At 41.4% G+C, this 21134-nt stretch overlaps 1 protein-coding gene across 1 annotated transcript; it reads left to right on the forward strand.

Annotated features, from left to right (window-relative positions):
* Nucleotides 1–6877: 6877 nt before the first annotated feature.
* On the forward strand, nucleotides 6878–19942 carry LOC127009407 (ruvB-like 2; the record flags this gene model as incomplete). Its single annotated transcript, XM_050882488.1, is given in 4 exon segments — nucleotides 6878–7098; nucleotides 7263–7401; nucleotides 18057–18159; nucleotides 18399–19942. Coding segments are annotated over 4 exon segments (492 nt in total), but the record flags the coding sequence as incomplete, so codon positions are not given.
* Nucleotides 19943–21134: the final 1192 nt, after the last annotated feature.

Genomic DNA, 21134 nt, shown 5'->3' on the forward strand with positions numbered 1-21134 from the left:
CTGAGACGGAGTGCCTGATTGGATATATCGGTGATATGGATATTCTCTCTCTCTCTCTCTCCACTGAATGTATAACGTGTACCTTTTTCACATAAAAACTGCCTGAAAGTTTAGCCCTGTGCGTTATATGCCGAATGTACAAATTTTTTATGATTTTATTTTTTTTCTTTGGAGTGTTTTTCAGGGTCTGTGTTTCGTCTTATCCAATAACAACGGCAAACTTACCTTTATTATTGTTAATGATCCTTCATAGTCCATAGCTGTCTTATTATATGTTACCATAGAATACAGGGCGATCAAATAACTACTATACAAAAATTAAATCGGTGGAGGATCGCCCATGCCTTGCTGTTATCCCGTTTTCCCGTCGGGCGCCATTTGTATGATCTTGATCTTGATGTCACAGGTGGCTTACGATTGTATGACTAAGGAGCAGTACAAGCTACATAAAGGAATCATATTGGAAAAAAATATCCATGTGTTCATTATTAATTATTAATATTAGTGAGAATAATGGGGTAAATATGATATCAGAAACTGTACATCATGAGTCTTGTACGAGGAGTTATTTCACGCCTGGCCGCCATTTGCATCGTTTACAAACCACACAACCACACCCACACAACAAACAGCTGCATGCCACGTGTCACCAGAACCACGTGTATTGTGTCTTGCCTAGTTGTCTGTCATAACCTATGAGTGACTGTGAGAATAATATGCTTATTATGATCTCAGAAGCTGTACATAATCAGTATGTACAAGGAGATATTTCTTGCAACACCAGCCCAGCCGCCATTTGCATTGTTTGAAAACCACACAACCACACCCATACAACAAACAGCTGCATGCTGCGTGTCACCAGAACCGTGTGAATTGTGGCTTGCCTAGTTGTCTGTCATAACCTACGAGTGATGGTGAGAATAATATTCTTGATATCAGAAGCTGTGCATCATCAGTATGTTTACGGGGATGTATATCTCACAACACCAGCCCGGCCGCCATTTTCATTGCTTTACTCAAGGACACTTGTCAGTTCAAGCAGTAAAGATTACACCAAAAATATATAAATTTCGGGAAACTGTACATTGTCAATGTTCTTTAACCCGTACATATTTCTGAGCACTTTAAGAACTTTTCTTTTTCAAAATTGTTGTCTTAAAGTTTGGGGCGCATGTTATACGCCGGTGCGCGTTATACGCCGGTGCGTGTTATACGCCGCAAAATATGGCAATTATTTTTCGACAGAAACCTACCTCTTGTTTGATTTACATTGTTTTTGATTTACGCGACCTCTTCAAGGACGCAATACTCGCGTAAATCGAGTTACCTGTATTTACTCCCTCAGTAATGTCATTAATATATACTACTATGTGTTTCAGGCGCCATGACACACAGTTTTTCGAATATAACATTTTAACAAAGTGTCGGACAATGATGGTATTTTGGGAGACGATGTTTGAGACCCCGACCTAATTGGCAAAAATAGGCTTAGGTGCCAAATGTGGATGATTACGACACATGTAAGAGTAACTTTAAGGTAAACTTCACAAAAATATACAGGCACAGGTAGCGAGGCTAGGTGCCGTCATCATGTACGCACCACCTCTCTTTCGTGACGTCCATGTGACGTGTAACTATGACATAGTGGTCATCACCTACTCAACCGGCAGTCTCTCTCTCTCTCTCTCTCTCTCACACACACACACACACAAATACTGCAACTATAGTTCAGCCACTGCACTATGTTATATACTTACAGCATGTTGTACCAAAGACCGTATTTTCCATGCAAAGGATAAGTAATTTCCTGAGAGTGAAACTTTTTCGCAAATATATAATATTTTCAAATGAGCATCATCCCTATGTATATGGACTGAACTACGTAGTGTGTGTGTGTGTGTGTGTGTGTGCGCGCGAGAAAGAGAGAGAGAGAGAGAGAGAGAGAGAGAGAGAGAGAGAGAGAACTACCAGTTGAGTCAGTGATTACTACTACTTCATAGTAAAACGTCACATTGACATCATGACTTGAACGAGAGGCACCTAGTCTCGCTACCTGTGCCTGTATATTTTAGTGAAGTTTACCTTAAAGTTACTCTCACAAATGTCGAAATTATCGACATTTGGCACCTTAGCCTATTTTTGCCAATTAGGTCGGGGTCTCAATTATCGTCTCCCAAAATAGCATCATTGTCCGACGCTTCGTTAAAATGTTATATCCGAAAAACTGTGTCATGGCGCCTGAAACGCATAGTAGGAAAAGTATTGGTGCCAATACCGATCCCTCAGGCACTCCACTCTCTACAGTTCTCCATTCCAATTTTATGTCCTTAACCACTGTTCTCATCTCTCTTCCCCTTAGGTAGCTTTCCATCCATTTCTTCATTTTCCCTTTCAATCCTCCTTTATTTTCTAGTTTCCATAGCAGTCTTGTATGTCAAACACCTTTTTCAGGTCTAGGTAGACTCAATCAACCCATCCGTCCCTTTCCTGTATTTTATCTGTCACTCTTGAGTAAAAGCTCAGTAAGTTTGTCACACATGAGCACCCTTTTCTAAATCCATACTGTTTACTTGTGATTAAATTTTGCTCCTCTAGAAATTGCATCCATTGTTTTTTTATCACTTTCTCACATATTTTACATACTACACTGGTCAATGACACAGGTCTGTAGTTCAGGGGTACTTCCTTCCTTCCATTTTTGTATATGGGGACCACTTCGGCCCTCCGCCACTCCTTAGGCACTGTACCAGTTGTTGTTGAGCTTTTAATGATGTCATATATTGGTCTAACCAGCTCATTTATGCATTCTTTCAATATATACCCTGAGACTCCATCCGGTCCTACAACTTTCCTCTCTTCCAGCTCTCCCAACAACTCATATATCTCCTTTTATTTACTGTAACTTCTTCCATATGAACATTTATCTTGTTTTCTTGTGGCTCATTAAATATTGATTCATTAGTAAAAACCTGCTCGAACTTTTTGTTTAATAACTCCGCCATGTCTTTAGGTCCATTGATTGTCACATTCGCATCGCTCAGTCTTTCAATTGTTTCTCTTGGTTTAATCTTACCATTTATGAATCTATAAAATAGTTTAGGTTGTTCCTTGCACTTTTCCACAATATCCTTTTCATATCCCTTTTCTTCTTCCTTCCTTATTTTCAGGTATTTATTTCTTGCTACCTTAAAATCTTCTTTATGCCTTTGGTTTTTATTTCTTTTTAATTTTTTCCATGCTTTGTCTCTTTTTTTTTTTTCTTTTGCCTTAGCACACCTTGCATGAAACCAGTCCTTTTTACCCTTCTCTTTTGGTTTGTATTCTGGTACAAACTTCTTAACCCCTGTTTGAAAGGTTAAAGGAAATGGACCTGCCAACATTGGAACAAAGAAGAGAAAGGGGAGACCTGATACAAATTTATAAATTATGGAATAAAATGGAAAAAGTAGATAATGAGAAGCAGTGGCGTACCGAAGGGGGGGGGCCATGGGGCCATGCCCCCCCCCCTTTTGCAAAGAAAAATAATAATGAATAAATAAATGTTACACGAAAATAATAGGAATATGTATATTAGTATTACGATTACGAATGTGTGTGTGTGTGTGTGTGTGTGTGTGTGTGTGTGTGGAGTTGAGAGCTCAGTCACACCGACTGAGCGAGTTATTTCCCCTTTGGTTTTGTTTTGAGTTAATGGTAGGATATAAGGTGTGCTCTGAGTGAAAAAAAAAAAGTAAGGTGTTAAATGATGGATTCATAAAATTGTGTGAAGAGTGCGATGTCAAGCTGTCAACTGAAAGCGGCGGAGGGGTGTTTGTAGCGGGAGCGGGGAGACAGGAAGAAGAGGAATACGAGATTGGGATGGCTCTGGCAGAGAGAGAGAGAGAGAGAGAGAGAGAGAGAGAGAGCACAAAAGTCGTGTGTGCCTTCTCTCCTTGCCTCTCATATTTACTTGATTTTAGGTGTAAGGTGCAGTCAAAGTGATTGGAGGACTATATAATTATACTGTAGAGGCACCAAGTGAATTTGTCTGGTGACAGTGGTGAGTATGTAATAATTGATTCTGTATTATGACGGGGAGAGTGGCAGGCGACGCGAGACGCGTATGGGACCTGTAAGGTTGACCTTTGCCGCTATATTACCACCTTTAGTGACCGTTTTGTGCTTGACAGTGGACAGTGTAGAGTGGCAGAGTAACTATTGTATGTTCAGCACTTGAACAATGGAGCTGCTGAGTTGAATAAGAGCAGGTGATCTATTTTGAGAAACATTCATTGACAATGAAGGCTCACATGGCCGTAGCCTATTCATGTTATCCGTATAATATTTCCTGACCACAAATTCCAAATTTCAGAAAATTATTATCGATAAACTTCATTTTCTGTTTATGTAGTACTTTTTTTTCTATAGCGTGTGTCATTTCTTGAATTCACCCAGCCATGGGATTTGTGCCTTTCTATTCTTTACCTATTTCCTCCTTGGTCACAAAACGCCAGAAAACGCTTCACGTACGTACTCTATCTGGTGTAAGAAAGTCACCACTGACTCGGCTGATGCCCCGGATAATTCAGTTAATCAGGTAGGTAAATAATGAAATAATGATTAAGAATAATTAGCCTACTGCAAAACACGTTAGGTGAAGAATCAGCAGCCAAGCCTAATCTAAAGCAATAAGTGACCCAGGTTTTCTCGTGAGTTTGGAAGTGCTCACCTCTGTTCTAAGTTTCACTAAAGCCTTGCCAGAAAAGCTGCAGGGGTCACAACAAGAACTGATGGGTGCTCTTGGAAGTGTAGCTACACAGAGCTGCATAGATGCATTTCAGTCCAATCATGATGGAAATAAGTTCAACCAACTTTTTGCTCAAGGTGAGGAAAGGCACGGAGATATCATCCAGAAGCCTTGAACAATCAGTGGTCATAAGAAACCTAATTAAGGCTAACCCTCCAACAGCAACTCCATAGGAGTACTATAGAAGAGCTATTTTTCTCCCATTTTAGGACACTGCTATAGTACGACTTGGAAAGGTTTCCATCTAAACACATTAAGAGTTTTTTGTTGGGACATCTTGTTCCCTCTCTTTCAGTTGATGCTGATTTTAGTGGACTGAAGGAAGCAGTTGAATTTTATTGAAAATTTCTTGATGGAGATGCAGATCTCGTTGAAGATGAATATCTACGGGGGCAGAGTTATTGGAAGCCTCGTGAATCTCATGAGAGGTCAAAGCAAGTGCCCAAAAAATTGGGCACATATTCAAAATTTTCCACCTTATTGCAATTTTTTCAACCCTGCCTGTTAGCACTTCCACCAATGAGCGATTAAGTGCCCTTAAATTGCTTAAAACATACCTGGACTTGCCTTACTTTGTCTATTGTGACACAAATCTTGATCATGAAGTCTTTGATGAATTTGCACGTAAGAACAGATGCATAAATTTGAGGTAAACCAGTTACAATGTATTGTTGTTAACAGTAACTTATCTAATTAATCTAGTTAATTTTTATTTTATATTCATAAAATACCTGACCCAGTTTCCATGTATCTTTTAAAAATATGTATTACAGCAGCAGCCTGTATAAACGAAGATTATACATGTTATATGAATATAAAAAAAATTCCTTGCCAGTATATTACTTTTTTATCAGAACATGTAGTTATAAAGTGTTGTTTTGAGGGTAAATTTTTGCCAAATTACAGAAATGAACAAGATTTTAAAAGTAATGTTCGCTCAAGTAACATAAAATTAGTACTTTTAAAATTATATAAATCTCCCAGATTTATGTTGTACTTATATGCTACCAACAAACTTCTAAAATGTACAATGCATGTATATGTATGTATCAATGCATGTATGTATACAAAATAATAAATTAACCCTAGTGATCTAACCCGAATCCTCAAGCTGTATGGGATCCCTGCGCTTCCAATAATACTGGACGCAGAAAAATTCTCTCTCTCTCTCTCTCTCTCTCTCTCTCTCTCTCTCTCTCTCTCTCTCGGCCCCCCCCCCCCCTTTTCAATTTTCTGGGTATGCCACTAATGAGGAGTTACTACTAAGAGAAGTAAGAAACACCAGCAACACATGAGGACACAGTAAAAAATTGAGAAAAGGAAGATGCTTGAGAGACAAAAAAAATATAGCTTTTCGCAAAGAAACATAGAGGTTTGGAACAGACTAAGTGAGGATGTAGTATCGGCGAAGAGTGTGCACAACTTTAAGGAAAAGCTGGACAAATACAGATGTGGAGACGGGGCCACACGAGCGTAAGCTCAGGCCCTGTAAAAATACGACTAGGTAAATACACATACACAGTGGTATGGTCCCCGCACAAAAAAAGGATGTAAAGAAACTGGAGAGGTTTCAGAGAATTGCAACAAAAATGGTACCTGAACTCTCAGATCTGCCATATGAAGAAAGATTGGAATGCATGAACCTGCCAACTTTGGAACAGAGGAGAGAAAGGAGAGACTTGAAAATGTTATTTAAGTTGATGAGTGGTATGGATAAGGTAGATAGAGAGGACTTGATGGAGAGAGAGCAAAGGAGAAGATTGATAGGACACAACAAGAAGCTGAGAAAGGGAACATGCTTGAGAGACAAAAAGAAGTACAGCTTTCCTCATAGAAGTGTGGATTTGTGGAACAGTTTGGAGGAGGAAGTGGTGGAGGCAAAGAGTGTCCACCAAATGCAAGAAAGATTGGATAAAAGTAGACAAGGAGACAGGACTATCTGAGCCTAACTCAGATAGTCCTGTATGCTACAAATTGGTAAATACAAGTAGGTAAATACACACACACACACACACACACACACACACACACAATACAATCTTTTACTCTCTAAGCATTTTACAACAAGACAGTCTCTGGTCCATCTTGCAGGTACACATGCTGGACATCGAATGCTTTTCCTTTCTTAACCGGGCACTGGAGGACGACATGGCTCCAGTGGTAATAGTAGCCACCAACCGCGGCATCACACGTATCCGAGGCACCCAGAATATGTCCCCCCATGGCATACCCATTGATATGCTCGACAGGATGATCATCATCAAGACATCTCCCTACCAGGAAAAGGAGATCAAGGAAATCTTGAAAATCAGGTATTTGTTGATTTTATTTTCAGCATTTTGGACAGATGTAAGAATACAGTGAAAATATAGACCAATGATTTCTGTATGAATAAGCTTGTATCAGTGTACATGTAGGTAGTATAGTGAGCTAAAACTTTAGAATTAGATTATGCAGCATAAAACTTTATTATCAGATGTGAGGAAGAAGACTGTGAGATTCAGGACGAGGCATTGGTAGTTTTGACAAAGATTGGCGTGGAGACATCTCTTCGCTATGCCATCCAGCTGATCACATTGGCCAGCCTTGTTGCCATCAAAAGGAAAGAAAAACAGGTACTGTGGAACTTCCTATCAGCCAGTCTCCCATTGTGTCCAATGAATTCTTTCATTGTACAGGTAGTCCTCCAGCTATGACATATGTGACTTATGACTACTTGCACTTATGACCAGGCCAGTAATATTAGTAATACTTGGTTAAGTAACAAGTTGTCATTTCAAATATTCTACCACAGGTAGAGTAGCACGTTGTTTGCACAGCTCTCCCACACTTAACTGCACACCACCCCACCCAGCCACCGTCCTCACACACTGACCCAACCAGGCTGGGTAAGACAGTAAGGGGGGAGGGCTGGGTGGGCTTGGCCAGCCCACTCATGCTTCCCCCTCAGCTGCCTTTGGGACTCAAGCTGTAAATATTACTCATGTTGCAGTTGCCAGCCACCACTACCAGTTTATAGGACTACAATATGCTATACAAGCATATCACAGAATCTAGCAGATGCCAGTTGGTTAGCTCAAGGGTGTCCCACAACAACAACCCCATAATATTCCTGCAGCAGCGATCCATAAGCGATCCTTTACTGGTAAAAGCAATAATAGTTGAATGAAACAGTCACAGAAGATAAGAGGTAACAGAGGTGACCTTGGCCACTCATATAACTACATGTCTTTTGTTTACATACTTCCCCGCCACCTGCCAACATAACCCCCTGCCCAACATGGGTAGGCGGTGGCTGAGTGGTTAGCGTGCGGGCCCCACATTCACCGCATCCTGGACGACGCGGGTTTGAATCTGTCACTACCACCTGGGATTTTTCAGTCATTGCCAGGTGGCCAAGACTATCCACATGCTGTCCTGAAGACCACCCATCAACCCAGACTCTAGAAGAACAGTCCAAGTCATTCACGAATGAGCTCTGGGGGGCAGCATGAGCCAAGAAAATATGGCGCCACTATAAACACTTGCCGACACCAAGACACTCGGACCGACCACTAGGCCCCTCAAGAAAGCCTACAGATGCTACAGGCTTTGAAGTAAAAAAAAATGCCCTGCATTCGGTTAACGAAACAGTCACCAAATGTTGTGCAATGTTATGCAACAGAGCAAATAAGTTACACCATTCGCTAAATGGTCCAAGGAATTGTTGCGTGGGGGGGGTTGCCAGGAGGGAAGGCAATACAGTCGTCCCTCAAATAGTACGGGGGTTAGGGACCCAGGATTGTACTATTCGAAAATGCGTATAAAATTAGTGCCCCCCATAGAAACACATCTGGGCTGCGTTTGAGAGAGGGAATTGGGACTCTCGAAACGTCCCAAGTGCTCTCAAGCGTGGCCGTGGGCAGCACGAGTTGCCAACTCGGTGCGTCCGCTGGCTCCCGGCTTTGAGTGGTGGAGCGCCTCGTGCTGTGATGATGTTATCAGCAAATATGGCGGAACAAACAAACACATATAAGTGTTTCCATTGCATTTCACCTCTCTGTGCCACCATGACCACTGCAGCTTCTTTTTCATCTTCTGTTGTAAGGAGTTCATCAGCCAGGACAGCTAGTAATGCATGTTAAACGTCACCAGGAAGATCAGCGTACGCCATTTTGCTGCGAGTTAGACGCTGTTACCATAGCAACGACGAGGCTTAGTAAAATGACAGCTTTATCTCCACTTTTGCAGCACTCATGGAGCACTGGCAGTTACTGCGGCAAGAGGGAGTAAGCCGTTTCAAAGGCTGTAGTTAGGACCGAAAGGGACAACTACCTCCTGAACCAAGACCAAGACCAAGGTGATAGATACAGCGAACACTGCTCTCATTCACATGATATGCTTTCCCTACTGCAACGTAACTCATCCCAAAATGTAACTTCTCCTAAATCTGAATTCTTCTGCAAGGTGAACACCTTTCTCGAACGCTTTGGGATGCTTTCAGCAGGTGTTTTGGTAGAACAGTGTTGCCACTCATGCCATGGCTGCTTGGTGCGACGAGCGGGAAATTTAAAAATCCTAAAAAAAATCTTCCATGACAATCCGTATAAAACCGAAACTGTACTATTGGAAACCATACTATTTGAGGGACGACTGTATTTGTAAATAAAAGAGTCATTATAACTATATGGGTGTGGCCAGTGTTACTTCTGTTGTACCTTCTTACCTTCTACAAATGCTGTTTTTGATAAATGGCTACTTAAAAGAGATGCTGTTTTTTGAGGGAGGGGGAGGGGGCTGCCTATAGCACCAGTAGGTAGGCTTTCTGAAGGGTCTCTTGGATGACCCCAGCCCATTAGTGGCATTTTATTGATAGTGGCTGCCATGGTATATGACTTGCACGGCCCATGATGGCCCCCAGTGGTCCATTGATCAAAGTCGGTGAAGTTAGAGGTGATTGAGAATCTGGGCAGCATGTGGGTAATCTTCCGCCACTCAGCAATGGCTGAAAATCGTCAGCATGTATCGTTGGGACTCGAACCGACTGTATTTACATAGGAATGTACAGTCGCGCTACGAAGTGTTGACGCAGTTTTCATAATCTTTCAGACACGGAGCGTAGGCTGGCGACATTTGGCAACTACCCTCTGGGAAACATTCTATACCAACTTTTTATAAAATTACTTAATTCTTAAGTCTAGTTTTGCACACACCTAATAAATATCAGTAATTCCCTTAAATGCAATGAAAACTTAACAGTGTACTCTATGTGAATGTGGCGAAGAGAAACGTATTGGAATGATGGTTATGTAGCCACATTCAATTACAGAATCGCTGGGGCGGAGTCAAGGTCACTTTACTATTCATGCCTACAAGTTATAAATAATATTATTTTGATCAGATGTATATAATTAACTCGACAGTGATGAATGGAAGAAAGTGGTAGGCTAGCAGTGCGGCGCTGACCAAGCATCGTCTCTCCTCTACCAAGACAATAGGCTATATCGCGTCGTCTGTCGTGTGTCTCGTGCAACTTTGAATTATATGTCTGGCCACTTGTCGATACTTCTCTTTGGATTTTACCGTTAATTAAAAATATAGACAATTGATTTGTGATTTTCTTTTCAGACTCTCGCTGATTTCACAGACACACAAGATTTATATAGTCATGCATGAATGTCGTTCCCGATGACGTCATCATCAAATGCGAGTTTATTATGTAGTATTTATTTCGCATTTCATCAAATGAAGTGCAGCTAATTAGTTTTTCCTATTATTTTATAATATAGGGTTTATCACTACATTGAAAGAAAGAGCAATATAGTTGTGCAGTTATACATATACTTAGTCTTAACATAGAACTCATTTGACTCTTTTAATGTCTTGAACGAAAACTGTATCAAAATGTTTCGGCAGAGCTGCTTAATATATCGTTATAAGGTAAAAACTTCCACTCTATTGAATTTATTTCCGTTCTTAATATCATATTTTGTGTATCTATGAAAAAATCACTCCTAAACATCCCTTCCCTTCGAATAATATTATGTATTATTTGAATGAAAGTCATTGCAAACTGTTTCAACACTTTGTAGCGCAACTGTACATAGGAAGAACAGACACCAGATGACCTGTCGGTCAATGGCGAGGGTGTCTGTTTACTACCGCTATTACTAGTGATCTACGTGTGGTAGGACAGGATGGAATAGATGAAGGCTCCTCCCCAACCACCTCTCCCTCCGGCAATATGCCGGCAGGAAATAGAAGAGAACACCATGTACCTTTAAGGAAGAAAGGGACATGGAAATTTTACAGTAAAGAGAGAAATAAGAGGAAATTACTACCCTCAACTTATGCTACTGTTGACCTAAGCTGTGGGGGAAAACAACATGTCCCCAGGCTGCAGTCGCACTGCAGCCCACCTGAAACATACGAAAAAGGGTCAGTAAACAGTGTATGTAGTTGATTCTTAAAGATATTATAAAAGCTAGTATTTATTTGGACTCCTCACGATGGGGTGAGATGTAGCTTCAGGGGTCACAGGTAGAGGCTTGATCCTCGTTTACCTTCGGTACGGGCGTACGCTCCAGTATCCTGTTAACCTTACTGTTCCCACACCTCACTCATCAGATGTATGTTGCGTACATTAAGTTTTTTTTTCTTTACTCTTGTTAACTTACGCTACTTGTAATCTAAGCTGTGGGGGAAAATAACATGTCTGCAGGTTGTAGCCATGCTGCAGTGTGCCTGAAACATATGAAAAAGGGTCAGCAAAATCCAGGGTTGTTTTGATTTCAATCAAATTGTTTAAATCAAGTGATTTAAATCAATTTAAATCAGCAAAAAAATCATGATTTAAATCAAAATTAAATATATCATATTTAAAATGATTTAAGTGTTATATCAAGAGTAAAATATCTAATGATTATATATATATATATATATATATATATATATATATATATATATATATATATATATATATATATATATATATATATATATATATATATATATATATATATCTATATATATATATATATATATATATATATATATATATATATATATATATATATATATACACGGGGTTAGGGACCCAGGATCCCCGTAGTATTCGAAAATCCATATAAAATTAGTGCCCCCCTTAGAAACACACCTGGGCTGCATTTGAGAGAGGGAATCGGGACTCTCGAAACGTCCCGAGTGCTCTCAAATGCGTGACGCATCAGCGCGCGTTCCCAACTCAGCACGTCCACTGGCTCCCAGCTTTGAGAGATGGAGCGCCTCATGCTGTGATGACGTCATCAGCGGCGGCCCAAACAAACACATACAGTAAAACCCCGATTATCCGAAAGCGGATTATCCGAAAAACCGGATTATCCGAAATTGATCTGGATAATGCAATTAAAATTTTTTTTTTTTCTATACTAAAACGTTATAAAACATCAAAAATAAATAAAAGTAACTACATATGTACTATATTAACACATTTAAAATTGATAAGAACAGTTAAAATGAATATGCTTTCTAATACGTATTGCCGAAATAGCTTGTAACGAATAGATCAATGTATTAGACAAAAAACATTAAACAAACTCTCAACAACACAACGCCTGCACCTTTCGCCCCAGCAAGGACGAGGGTGCGGCGAATCTAACAAACTACTGCACGAATACTCTCACACCGTACTCTAAAGACAACGACACAAACACGACTCCCCTCTCCACTCCATGCCACATTCCCCTTCCAACATACGAGTTGCGCGATAATATGAGTCATCATACTGTGTCTCCACCTGCACGATGCATCAAGGTCACACTTGCAAGCTTGCACAACCATTCACAATCGCACTCTGCAACATTCACAATTCAGATCTGCAACGCTCACAAGTATCAACATACACTGGTCCAGACAAGGAGACACACAGACAAACATACAATAAAACATTTACATCACATGTTTTAAGCGTACTACTTTGTTTAGCGTAGCGTGTGTTTGTTTGGTTTCATTGTTTACATCGTCAGTCGGCGGCAGTCGCGTCACACACTTCACACTGGGCAGTCGCATCGCGTTCTACCTGTACTTCGACCTCACTTCTTTCTACATCACCATGCTGAAAGAAACCGGGAAAAGGAAGAAAGTCGTCCTTACCATACAGCAGAACACAATGCTGACGATCAAACTGGCGGCGATCAAAATGGCGGCCATAAATCCGGATTATCCGAAAAATCGGCTTATCCGAAAGAGGCTTCCCCCCTTCCATTTCGGATAATCGGGGTTTTACTGTATATATATATTCCTCTGCCCTTTGATTACCGGCATCATCAAGTATTTTTCTTTTAAGGACTGAATTATTGATTATCTGAAGAGAAGAATAATTTACAGTGTTCTTTACACACCTGCTGGACACATTTAATATTGGAACGGACTAGGTAGGGCGCAGTCAGGTCAAAGCTAAGTCTAAGTGAGGCTGGGAGCGGCCGACACCTGCTTCTTGCCAATCCCAAGATGGCGGACTCTACTTCACATTTTCCCACCTCGCACCGCCGCCACCTAATCCTACCTCCATGGTTCCAACACTATTTTACACAACACAGGCTTGCCAATTGAATGGGTTCTTCACTAAATTTGGTGGAAAATCATATCAGCCCAGCGTGGCAAATCTACGGACGAGTAACTGGTGGATATTCTTGTCCAATATAGCAGCATTTTTGTGTAGCTTCACCTATCACCTGACTGATTCTTTGACCAAATAGTTGTAAATATTGCAGTTGGCAATACAACCTTACCAGAATCTCAAGGAAAGATGTCTGCAGTTCCCTCAATATGGCTGATCATCCTGCACGCACTGACGTAGGTGTTCACATTCATCACTCCCTGAACGTGCATGTACGTTTGCAAGAGAGGCATACATAACTGACTCCTATAGATCTGGGCCTCCTCTTTCCAGTGGTGTTTTTGGTTTTTAGTTGTGATGAATAGTTTTTGAGATACAGAGGTTAAAAGAGACCCCCCATTGGGCTGCCTGACTGCGCCTGAGGGGATAGTCGCGTCCCGTCCCACGCGCAAAGAAATGGTTAAGGAGGTCGAGGAGGGTGAAGCCCCCCTCCCCCCTCCCGTTAGGTAGGTTACATTAAGTTAGGTTTGGTTTTATTTATTTGGCTCACGGTTTGGGGTGGTGGAAATACGAAGCACGGGACGGGACACGGCGGCGGCGTGTGTGGTCCAATTCGTGGGCCTGTGTTGCGAGAAATACCTTACCTCCTTGCAAAAACAAGTCGCACTGCTGTCCACCATGCATGCGTACGGGGGGAATGCACAGCAGGAAAAACATTAATTTACCTGGTTTTGTTCAATTAGTGTGTCCAATTCTGAGTGTGAGGGGTGAGTGAAATGAATAGGCAGTATGCATGTTGAACCTCTCTCTCTGAGTTATTTTGCGGCTGCGGCGGTGGGCGGCAGTGGGTGCAACAGCCAATGAAAAGTCAGTCATTTAGTGATTTGTGACGGAAACAATTATCACATTATTTCATAACACTGAAAACTGAAAAAAGATGTTTCGTCTGCCCATGCGAGACTAGCACACTTGTAGAATTTTACCCATATGTGTAAGCAATCCCAGAGCTTGAGCTCAGGCCCTGTATACTACAAATAGGTAAATAGGTAAATACATGCCATCTCCTCTTTGACATGAAGTCCATGAAAGGCTTCAGGGCAATAGTAAATGCTCTAATGCCTTAGCAAGAGCTCATGAAGGAATATTGCAGTGTAAACAAAGCTGTCTTCCCTCAGGCAACAGTTCATCTCAGTGTGAGGCAGAAAAGCCATGGTGGGCCAGGGAAAGGTTGCCAGAAGCACGAGAATACATTGGTATGTGATTATTTTATCGTTTATTGAAAATAATGCAACAAAATGATTCCTGCCACCCGCACTAGGACTGGCTCGCTACTCCTACTTATTTGGCATTTTAAACTCAGGCTCGGTGGGACATTTAAACACACACACACACACACAAAAAAAAGCTGCCATTCGATAGCTTATGCATAGACAGTCATGCCAGAGCATTTAATTTATTTTTTATATTAACTAATTTCTCAACCCGTGCAGTGTTTAGTACGTACAAGTACGTACCTCTTGAGGAAGTGTTTAGTACGTACTTATACCTTTCCCCTTTTGAACAGTTAACCTGTACAAAGCAATACACCCCTTTCAGGTCGCTTTAAGGAAGAAGCGAAGCACCCCTTTTTGGCCAGCCCCGTCAGGCTAATTTCGGCATAGTCGTAGGCGATAGCGACACCCGACAACTCCACTTGACCCCGCACAGGGTGAAGCCGGGTCAGTGAAATTCATAGAGCCATAAAAAACGGACGTGTGACCTGTAGTAGTAGTAGTAGTAGTAGTAATTAGTAATATAAGGCATTTACTTGTATTCTACACACACACACACACACACACACACACACAGTACTGGAGGGAAAGAAAACAGAGAGAGACAGGTATGGGTGAGGGGAAGTAAGAGGGAGGGTAAATAGCACCCCAGGGATGCTAAGCTGGGATGGGAAGAGAGAGAGAGAGAGAGAGAGAGAGAGAGAGAGAGAGAGAGAGAGAGAGAGAGAGAGAGAGAGAGAGAGAGAGAGAACTTGTGCACGAGGGTGATTATTCTTACCGGAAGAAATAAGAATTATGTGTCTGTAATTACCATATGCTTTTTAGACTTTTACTAGCCACATTATATTACTCAATGATGCACATGGTAACTACAACAAAAAAAGTGTTAGGGATGAAAGTGGTGAGAGATGGAAAAAGAAAAGGAAATTCCTGGTGGACAGAAGAGATAAGGAAGATAGTAAAAGAGAAAAGGGAACTTTTTAAGAAAACTCAAGAAAGAAATGTGGCTGAGCAAGTAAAAAGGGAAAGGAAAAAGAAATATAGAGAATGCAAAATGAAAGTAAAACAAGCAATAAAACAAAGTAAGAAGAGAGTTGATGAGGACTTTGGAAAAAGACTAAGTGAAAAATATAAAGGGAACAGGAAATCGTATTGGAAAGAAGTAAAAAACGAAAGAAATGCAGAAAATATCTCCCCAAGTAAAATAAATGAAGTTATGGATGAGAATGGAAAGATGTTGAAAGACGGGGAAGCTGTGAAAGAGAGATGGAGAGAATATTTCAAAAACTTAATGAATTTTGAGGATGGACGTCCAGCAGCTGTAACAGCAGCAGTTTTGAGTAGAGGTAGAGGAGGAGTATATAAAGAAAGAAGTATAACATATGAAGAAGTAAATCAGGCAATAAAAAGATTAAAAAATGGAAAGGCAGCAGGAATTGATGGAATCACAGCAGAAATGTTGAAGTGTGGAGGAGATGTAGTTGTTAAATGGATGGTCAAGATATGTGAAGTAGCATGGGAGGGGGGGGGGGTGCCAGCAGACTGGACAAAAGCCATCATTGTCCCAGCTAACAAGGGGAAGGGCAGGAGAGGGGAATGTGGGAGCTATAGAGGTATAAGTCTCCTGAGTATACCCGGAAAGGTATATGGAAAAGTCATAATAGAGAGGGTGCAAAGACTTACAGAAGAGAAAATCAGTGAAGAACAAGGAGGCTTCAGGAAGGGAAGGGGATGTGTGGATCAGATATTTGCCTTCAGGATGGTAGTAGAAAAAATATTAGCAAAAGGAAAGAAACTATACGCTGCCTTCATGGATTTGGAAAAAGCTTATGACAGAGTCGATTGGATTGCATTGTGGGATGTTTTAAAGATTTATGGTGTGGGAGGAAAACTGCTTAGTGCAATAAAGTCTTTCTATGAGGATGCATCTGCATGTGTCAAAATTACTGGAGAAACAAGTGAACATTTTGAGATAAAAGTGGGCTTAAGACAGGGGTGTGTCATGTCACCATGGTTGTTCAATATTTATATGGATGGTGTTATTAGAGAAATGTAGGGCAAAGTTGGGGAAGTTGGAGTAAAAATGTTCGCTGAGGGAAGGAAGTGGGTACTGAATTCGATACTGTTTGCCGATGACACAGTGCTCATTGCAGAAAATGAAAGTGACTTACAAAATTTGGTCAGTGTTTTTTGTAGTGTATGTAACAGGAGAAAGCTGAAAGTAAATGTCAACGAAAGTAAAGTGGTGGTTTGTGAGCGAAGTAGAAGTGAGGTTGTAGATTTTGTATGCCCATATAGAGTGGGAATTGAATGTGAAAAAGAATGCAAAATAATTTTGAATGGTGAAGAAATGGTGAAGGTCAATGAGTTTAAGTACCTTGGATCAGTTATGTGTAAGCATGGTGGTATGGAGGGAGAGATAAGAGAAAGGGCATTGCAAGGAAGAAGGGTGGTAGGGTCTTTGGGACGAATCATGAATGGCAGAAGTGTGAGCATGGAGGTAAAGAGGTTTGAGAAATACAATACAATAATAGTACCAACCCTCACATATGCAAGTGAAACGTGGGCCTGGAATGTAAGTCAAAAGTCTAGAGTGCAGGCAGTGGAAATGAGTTATTTGAGGAGTGCTTGTGGTGTGAGTAGAATGGATGGAAAGAGTAATGAAAGTGTGTACGAGCATTTTGAAATGTGTCACAGGGGTGAAGGGAAGAAGTGTGGAGTGGTGGAAGAAGTGAAGCAACAGACTTTAAAGTGGTTTGGCCACATGGAGAAAATGGAGGAGAGTAAGATGACCAAAAAGGTGTATGTGAGTGAGATAGAGGGAGGGAATGCTTGAGGACGACTTCCAGTGAAATGGAGAGATAGGGTGCAATAGTACGTTAGGGAGAGGGGGGAAAGATCTTTGAGAAACTTTGAGCAGGCAAGGAGGGAGTGTCTGGATAGAGAAAGTTGGAAACTTCTGCCGTGGCCATCCCCTGGTGGGAGCTCCTAGGAGCAGGCGTCGATGAAATGATGATGATGATGACAGAGGGCACAAACCGGAATGAGCAGCCATGCACATGAGCACACCAACACAGCTCATTCACGCATCTCCACCTCAGCTCATCATTCACGCAACTCTCCACTCCCCAAGCCGTCTCCCTCTCTGTCTCGTCCTGTCTCCCCACACCCCCTGCATCTCTCACCCCATCTTGCACCATGCTAGTCAACATTGCATCATGTTACCCATGATTTCCTCACGTTACACATGCAAACAGACAGACAACACAGACAAACACCCCCACTGGTGTAACAGTATTTACCATGACATTCTTACACTAGGAAAATAAAGGGGTGGATTTATACAGTTTCTTATTCTTTTATTTCAGGAACTCAGATTTAAAGTTTTGTTGTTTTGCTTCAGGTAACAATACCAGATGTAAAGAAGGTGTATCAACTCTTCATTGATGAACAGAGGTCCCAGAAATTCCTGAAGGAGTATGAAGATGAATTCATGTTTGATGAAGGTAAGGCTGCATGAAATGGTGGCTCGTGCATGGTTGACAAGGATTGTTTATTTAGGTGTGCTTTGGTTTAAACTCACTCCTGTCATTTTTATTTATAAAATAATGGTCTAGAGGCTAATGACATTATATAAAGTTCCCTTTTTATTGTATTAGAAGTTAACATCTCTTGTTACTGGCTAGTCCTCAGCCTTGAGGAGGAATGGTATGGCTATATATCCATAACATTTTTTTTTTTTCAGGAACAGACACAATGATGGAGACAAGCTGAATCTTCAAAGTGATGTCATGGATCATGAATCTAGATAGTTTTTTGTGGGCCTCTGCAAGCCACTGGTAGTTCTAGTTTACTTATGGGTGTGAACTTGTCTAAACCATCAATGGATGATTTAATATGTTAGTTACTGTACTGTAAGCAAGATCATCATTCTAAGTAAGCTCACTAGTTTCATTACATGCTTATATGCCAGCAGGTCCATTATTTTTTATGGGGGAGGTTTAAGTTGGGGCTGCTACTTATCTGTATCTCCGACACTCTGTTTCCTCAAAGGAACTCCTTTTTAAGGGGATGGGTACAGCAGTTGTGTATCCAACCATTACTGTTATGGCATTCACCCACAGGACACTTGATCCCTTGCCTATCAACTCTCCAACACTGATCTATTTCACTGACCACTGAAACCCTTGCTCAATTCTGCCTTCATATGCTCATTTCACAAAACAGTCCCCATTGATTCTCATCAATCTTTTCTTCATTTATAGTCAATCGTCTCCCATTCTTGAGGTTGGACTTGCGATGATCCTTCTCCATCTTGCTCAGTCCAGTGCTAATCCTTACTCTATTTTTAACACATCCAAGTATTGTTGTACTGTTCCTCCCCATGTTCAGTCTGCCCATCCATCTCTCCCCTGCACTTTATCTATTACTCTTCAGTAAAAACAAACTAGATTTGTGACACAAGATTTACCTTGTCTGAATCCAAATTGACTTTCCTGTATTATGTTCTCTCTTTCCAGATGTTCCACCCACTGTCTTTTAATTACCTTCTCACACAGTTTGCACATTACACTTGTTAGGGAAACCGGTCTATAGTTCACTGGCTGTTGCTTATTTCCGCTCTTATATAGTGGGACTACATGTGCCCTCTTCCATTGCTCTGGGACCTCAATCTTGATCCCTTCAACATGAGGACGCGTATACTGCGTCCTGGCTCGCTTTAGCCAGCACATGAGTTATTTCATCCCGGATATTGTACGATTGTTTTTAGGATGTAGGTCGGATATGATACGGTGTCTTATTTGACTTTCAATGTTATTGTGTAATAACGTAAGTGTATCTTGCGCGCATTTGTACAGAAGCCCTCCGCCATTCATGGCCACACTGTTCATGGATTCGCTTATATGCAGGTAGGGTATTTGCGACACCTCCCGCCGAACGCAGATGAAAACTCTCGTATACGCGGTCTGTAGCGCCCAGCTCGAATGTTGTGCAATGTAAACAAAGAAACCGTCCCTGGGGCTGGATTTTGGGCTGGATGTACGGGACTGTCTCTTTCTAAAGGAAACTTACTTATTTTTGCTTTCTAAACATCAAAATTCGATTTAAGTGTCATATTCATACATGGAAGGCCACAGTGCTATTCGCACCACGTATTTCCCCGTGGGTCTGACGTTTGGCTGACAGGATCATGGTGGTTAAGAACCACGGTTATCCTACGTGCACTGTAGTGAAAACTCATTAATATGGGACACAGAAAACATAATTAATAAAACTGGAATAACTTTACATCTCTTTCCCTCCCAAACAGAACATTAGAGTGTTAAAGTAAGCGAAATAATCCTTAAGTATGATACACATAGATGCTTTTCAGGTCTTTCAAGCTTTCAAGCTTGCGCTAATAACGATAACGATGCTAAGTATGATGACCTGGCAACACTGGTGTACCCGGAGGAAAACAAACAACTTGTTTGTTTTGCTCCTCTGTGGCCGCCATCTTGTTTGAAATGATGGCGGCTGCGGCGAGGACGGTGAGGCCATGAATCTTTACACACTCACTCTCGCTTACTGGGCGGGTCAGGGCATTAAATAACACAACTAACCATCACATCAGACAGTTAAGATCACCAGGAGAGCGGCAATAGTAGCTGAAACACAAGATATAGTGGGAAAAACAGAGCCTACATTACCCCTTGCCTGGACGTGTGTTGAATTATTACAGTCCTTATTTAATTTGTGATTTATGTATATGTAAAACTATATAACAATGCTTAGAAATGCCTTAGAAATCCATTTTTTTTTATTCGATCAAGATGGTTGAACGAAACCCTATTTTCCCTATTTGATTATAGTCCCGTTGATTGTGGATTCGCGGATCACCCTGACATCCATCCCGCTATTTCTGTTCAATTTCTTCCTTCCTTCCTTCCTTCCTTATACAGTACTGTCTCTTAAGTTTGCGATAAATAGGTCGACGTTATGGGTCGCAAACGTTGAAATCGCAAACTTTGAACCATTATTCTTATATAACAGCCCCGGGTTCGACCCCTGGCCATCACAGGTTGAAAAAATAAAAAAAAAGGGGAGGAAGAGGAAAAATAGTGACGCTAAGATTCCTCAACCTCAGAGAGTGTACAGCTGGGTTCGATTCCCTGCTGTTCCCTCTCTGTAAGCTGCCACCAGGAGGTTGTAATATGGCACAACCCCCAAAGCCTGTAAGTGAGGAACGGCAGTTCTATGAACCAGGTGGGGCGGAACTAAACTAACTGTTTAGTCCCCAGACTCTTCCTGCCAAGGGCAGGCCTGGCAACACTTGACTTTAACAACTGTCCCACCTGGTAGATAGTGTCCGTCGCTCCCCAGCTTACTATGGGTTGTTCCTTGAGGTAGATGGTATCCTCAGTCCCAAGTTTGGTAGTGTGGGGTCGTGGTTACCTTCGGAGGTCGTGGTGGGGGAGATTGCGAGACTGCACCTTAGGCT

Source organism: Eriocheir sinensis, chromosome 40 (assembly GCF_024679095.1).
Source record: "Eriocheir sinensis breed Jianghai 21 chromosome 40, ASM2467909v1, whole genome shotgun sequence".
Classification (NCBI taxonomy): domain Eukaryota; kingdom Metazoa; phylum Arthropoda; class Malacostraca; order Decapoda; family Varunidae; genus Eriocheir; species Eriocheir sinensis.